The sequence below is a fragment of the Daktulosphaira vitifoliae genome, unplaced genomic scaffold, assembly GCF_025091365.1.
Source record: "Daktulosphaira vitifoliae isolate Bord-2020 unplaced genomic scaffold, ASM2509136v1 Scaffold_2, whole genome shotgun sequence".
Taxonomy (NCBI): domain Eukaryota; kingdom Metazoa; phylum Arthropoda; class Insecta; order Hemiptera; family Phylloxeridae; genus Daktulosphaira; species Daktulosphaira vitifoliae.
Window position 1 is genome coordinate 28534816 of NW_026099573.1, and position 6002 is coordinate 28540817.

General features: G+C 27.6%; 1 protein-coding gene across 1 annotated transcript in view; it reads left to right on the top strand.

Moving 5' to 3' along the window:
* Nucleotides 1-1793: 1793 nt before the first annotated feature.
* Nucleotides 1794-6002, top strand: part of LOC126898086 (probable cytochrome P450 6a14) — a 5834-nt gene continuing 1625 nt past the window's right edge. The window contains exons 1-4 of the mRNA XM_050672033.1: nucleotides 1794-1798; nucleotides 1898-2760; nucleotides 5463-5687; nucleotides 5761-6000. Of these exons, the coding sequence (XP_050527990.1) occupies nucleotides 1794-1798; nucleotides 1898-2760; nucleotides 5463-5687; nucleotides 5761-6000 (1333 nt within the window). The remainder of the gene's footprint in view (nucleotides 1799-1897; nucleotides 2761-5462; nucleotides 5688-5760; nucleotides 6001-6002) is intronic.

The following is a 6002-nucleotide window of genomic DNA, read 5'->3' on the forward strand; positions in this document are numbered from 1 at the left end:
TTGTGATCTTTTGACATATTGTTCATAAAAATTGGTCCAGCGAGAGCTGAGATTGAGCGTTCACAGACACAAAAAAAAAAAATAAAAAAATAAAAAAAAATAAAAAAACACATCATAGTAAAATTAATACCTTCTCAGCTTCGCATCGAAGCTAAAATAAAAAAACACATCATAGTAAAATTAATACCTTCTCAGCTTCGCATCGAAGCTAAAATTATATTAATGATTATCAGCGTTTAAATAGTTTATTAAGATTTATTCGTTTGTTTTATTTAACAAATATGTAGCCTATGAATAATTAAATAAGAGAGATATATAAATACAGTTAACCGTTAGTAGTGTTTATAACGATACATTAATTCACCGTCGATACCTACTAACAGATATTTAAGCAAGTTAAATATATTGTGCCCTCCAAGTACTTTGTTTTGTGTTACAATATATAAATATATGGCACGTCATATTTTATTTTTCAACTAAAACTTTGAAGTGATATATTACACAAACGAATAAAGTTTAAAATAATTTTAAGCGATATTAATGATAACAAAAAAATATTTCTTAAAAAAAAAACTAAAATTCATTATTTTTTAAGAAATGGATCTCAATAATACTTCATGATTGATAAATGGAAAAATTCAAATTTTTTCTTCAAAATTATGATTAATTAAAGGTATAAAAATAGGTAAATCTAGTGACATAATGTAACAATTTAAATTTATTTTACTAAATAGTAAAATAAAGACATTCAAAGGATAGATACAGCAATTTATACAATTTTCAATTAATTATCATTAATATAAATCATTAAATTTGTTACAATAAAATCTCGATCTATAATTTATGACAATAATATTTATTTTAAGGTAATAATTAAATTTGTCACATCAAGCATAAACATTTATAAATGAAACAATATTGTCTATTAAAAGGCTATTTATAGTATACGACACTAGTTATATAATGTTGAAGTTGATGCTTCGCCAATTCCATTTATTGTTTTCATTTACTGATAACATAATTTTATCATTGTAGTAACAATTAATTAATTTTACGGCATTAATTTAGTAGGTATAAAAAATGTGTCAAAATATGATGCAAGCCCATTCAGACTCAGTAGAAGGAGGGAGCCAACGCCCCGGGGCCCATTTCGAATTTCACTAGTCTGTCATAGTTAATGACATACCAACACTAGTTTTTCTGGTTTTTTTTGTTGCTATGTTCATCTTAGGGTACCACCACGAAGTCCATATATGTCTTAATCCAGTTGGGTTGGGTTCTTACTCTTAAAATACTAAAGTACTTGGTGTTAATGAATTATACAATATGTATTACTAAAATAAAAATTGAAGGTCAATATAAAAAAAAACTATGACAGTTATACTATTTTCAAAAAAACAAATTTCAAAATTGACTTCTGGATCTCATGAGAAGTATGATTATTGTCGATAGCCTTTTAAACCGGCGATATTTTTTTGAAAAATTTAATACAATTCTATAAATTCTTACATAGTTATTTTATTTATAATATTATTAAAACTTTTTGCATACCTATATTGAAATATATACATATTTATTATTATATAATAATAGTAATAACTAATTCTGCAATAATTATTTAAATTTCTTTGGACAAGTATATTAATTTTCAAAAAAGTGATATAAGATTTTATTTATGATTCTAATTGTTAGTTTTTTTAATTCAGATAGATTAAAAGTTGGAGGGAGGTAAAGTGAAGGGAATTTTGGATTATATTTTAAGAATTTCGATATATTTTTGACGTAGTTCTTGAATGGAGTGCGTATTGGTCATAATGTTGTCCAATTTCAGTTTCAATTCTTTTGAAATAACGATAGCACTGTTTATTTTATCTATTTTATTACTTTATTATTTTAGTACATCAACTTATGATTATTGGAGCAAAANTATTTTATCTATTTTATTACTTTATTATTTTAGTACATCAACTTATGATTATTGGAGCAAAAAAAATGTACCGCATTTTCGTCCAATACCGTTGTTTGGAAATTTCTTAGAATTTGTACTTGGGTTGAAAAATCCAGTATTTATAATTCAAAATATTTACAGATATCCAAGTAAAACAAAGTACGTTGGAATGTACCAAATGAGAACGCCAATTTTGTTGATACGTGATCCTGAGCTTATTCAACAGATACTTATTAAAGACTTTTCATATTTCACTGACCGCGCAGTACCTTTTGATCTTGAAGCTCCACTTGCCAATCATCTGTTTTTAATGAAAGGCCAAAAATGGAAAATAATGAGAAAAAAAATCAGTCTTGTTTTTACACCTCGCATGTTAAAAAACATGCACGAACAGATAAAAGAATGCAGTAACGAATTAATTGAAAAAATTGAAAAACATCTTAAAAACGATGACATTATTGAAGTAAAAGAAATGATGGGAAATTATTCAACAGACGTTATTGGTACTTGTGCTTTTGGATTAAAACTGAATACCATTACTGATGCTGATTCACCTTTTCGGAAAGCTGGTAAAGCTATATTTACACCTGATTTTTGGTCAATGTTAAGTCAATTGGTATTAAGAATATCGCCATCGTTAAAAAAAAAACTTAAGCTTAATGATATACAACCAGAGATAGTGGAATTTTTCGTATCTGCTTTTAGTGATACAATGAAATTTAGAGAAGAAAATAATATTTTGAGGGATGATCTCGTACAATGTCTTATACAAGCCAATAAAGATTTAGTTATAAATAAAACTGAACCATCAGGTAGTTAATTAAAAATTATACTTTACTTTCATATATTACATTATAATTAATGCATTTTTATTATATGGTTTTATAATCATAAAAATAAATGAATTTTTTTACATATAAAGAGTGTAACAGACCTAAATGAAAAAATTTATAATTTTTGATATAATTTTAATATTATTGAATTTTTTTTTTATAATTATTGTTTACTTATACTGTGTTCGAACCAGGCGACAAGGTGTGGTGGAGACAATTAGTTCTTATCAGCCGTTTCCATCACCAACCTGTTGCGCCGGCACTTGCCAAAAAAAAAAACCAGTTGTTGTTCCTATCTTTTTAGCTTCGATGCGAAGCTGAGAAGGTATTGGTTTTACTATGATGTGTTTTTTTTTGTGTCTGTTACCACTTTTTCTCAGCTCTCACCGAACGGATTTCTTTCAACGATACGTCAAAAGATCACAAATCGTATCTAGTCGAAGACATTATCCTTAAAAATTGAAAAAATTTCCCTCGTTCCCCGTAAATGGGGGATACCTCAAAAAAAATTACAAATTTAAAAATCGCTTATTTTCGAAATATTTTCAATTTTTTTACTTAAAATTGCCACAACTTTTTTAAAAATGAACAAATCAATATAATTTTTTTTTGTGTAGATGCATGATGTCATTGCCTTTTATTTGGTGTATTTTTTTTTTATAAATTTGACTCTTTACCTGCCCACAAGGGGGGATTTAAAATGACAACTTTTTCTCAAAAACTTAACTTTTTCAACTTGACTGTTGAATATGTCCGGAAAGTCTGACACTTTTATATATATCTTAAATTAAAGCTAGTGTTATGCTCTTTATTATGGAAAAAAAAAATTTCGGACTTTATTTTNGTGTAATGCTATTTATTATGGAAAAAAAAAATTTCGGACTTTATTTTGTCTTCATGGTGAAAATGGCTACCAAATGCTTTTTTTTGTATGAAAATTCTCGATTTTATTTTTTACATTTTTAACTTTATAATGCTATGACTTATTGAAAAGTGTACGGATTAACACAATTTTTTTATGAGAAATAATATTTTTTAATAATCCTTTTTTCATTCGACATACTTTATCTTAATCGGGATATTAATAAGAAACTAGCAGATTATGTAGCTTTTGGAATAATCCACCAATTTTTTAAAATTTAACACTATCTAAAGATTTGCATCGAAGCGTTTTTTTTTTATAGTGATTTTAATCACTGTCAGATATTATTATACTTGATCCAACTATGTCACCACTGTGCCGTGACCTCCCTGTGCTGTGTTTTTTGCCGTCATCAGTTACACAGCGTAAATTAAATGCGGTCTTTGAGTTTGTTGTCTGTTATAATTATTCTCGTTTTGTTATAACTAAAATTATCGATGACCGAGAATATTGTTTGTTCGGCGGTATAATATTGCGGTTTTTTTTTAAATTACGGTTTTGGTTCACGTTATTGAGAATTAACGTGTAATTGGCGAGGCTGATGCGTATCGTATTGTAGCGACCTACCGAACATTTAAAAGCGTCTCGAGTCAAACACGAGTGGAAGAAAACAATCAACAGGTCGAATCGGTTAAAAATATTTATTGTATATTTTTATATAAAAATTTGTTTGTGTGAAACATTGTTCAAGTATGGGGTTAATTGAAATGAATATTATTATATTATTATTAAATAGCTTAATTAATAGCAAAAAAGAGGTATTGTTTAATCTCTGGGTGATCGGCCGGCGGTAGTTGTACAGACTGCGTTTTAAGCATATTTTTATGATTTTTTAACTTTTAAGTCAAAAATAATTAAAAATTGGAATTTTTGTTTTTTTTTTTTCAAGAATTTCAAAATNTCATTATTAATTATTTTTTTTTAGAAACTTTAAGAAAATATCCACCAGCACCTTCGCTCACTCGAGAAGTGACAAAAGACTATCAACTACCCGATGAAGATCTAATACTAAAAAAAGGCTCAAAAATACTAATACCTATGTACAGTTTGCATATGGATAGTAAGTATTATCCAGAACCTTTGAAATTTGATCCAGATAGATTCTCTGACGAAGGAAGAGCAGGGCGAACTAGTGGTACTTATCTACCTTTTGGAGATGGACCTCGTGTTTGTATTGGTAAATTTCGAAAATTAAATTATGTTTAATTATAACTCAGAAATTATTTATATTTTATCATAGGAAAACGTTTTTCTGAAATGGAAATGAAACTAGCGTTGACTGAATTGCTGACGAGATATGAGGTAGAACCATGTGAGAAAACTGATTCGCCTCTAATNAATATCGAACTCAATTTTCATTAAATAATTCTTGATTTGTTTTTTTATGGAGATTATTATAATGCCACTTAAATTGTTCATAACAAATATCAATTGATATAATACAAATAAACAAAACTAGATATTTACCAAAAATTTCAGCTTGCATGTTTGGGAATTTTTTTTTAATAAGTTTTTATAGTGTTCTGTATTCATAGGAAGGTATATTGCTAAAATATAAAAATAAAATGAAAATTCAGGACTACCCTAATGTTAATGTATGTGTACATTACAACTGTTTCACTCCATATATTTACATAGAATGATTTTATAGCGTGTTCTGAGCTATTGAAATATTTGAGTAATTATAATTTTAGTTATTATTAGTATGACAACTTTCTAATTAAAATACTAATGTATTATGCAATACATATTTTTACAGTTGAATTTAAGTACATGGACATAATTGCTAACGCATTTCTTATGTATCTTGCTGGTTTCGAAACCGTATCTACGACTATGAGTTTTTGTCTTTACGAACTGGCATTACATAAGTCTATCCAAGGTCGAGTTCGTGAAGAAATGACTCATTTAATGGCAAAACACGATGGAAAAATCAATAGTGAATTTTTATCCGATTTGCACTATTTAGAAAGGGTTATAGCAGGTAAAAATATAATTTATTAAATTTCTCGAAATATTTATTACATGTATGTCCATTATTAATTATTTTTTTTTAGAAACTTTAAGAAAATATCCACCGGCACCTTCGCTCACTCGAGAAGTGACAAAAGACTATCAACTACCCGATGAAGATTTAATACTAAAAAAAGGCTCAAAAATACTAATACCTATGTACAGTTTGCATATGGATAGTAAGTATTATCCTGAACCTTTGAAATTTGATCCAGATAGATTCTCTGACGAAGAAAAAGCAGGGCGAACTAGTGGTACTTATCTACCTTTTGGAGATGGACCTCGT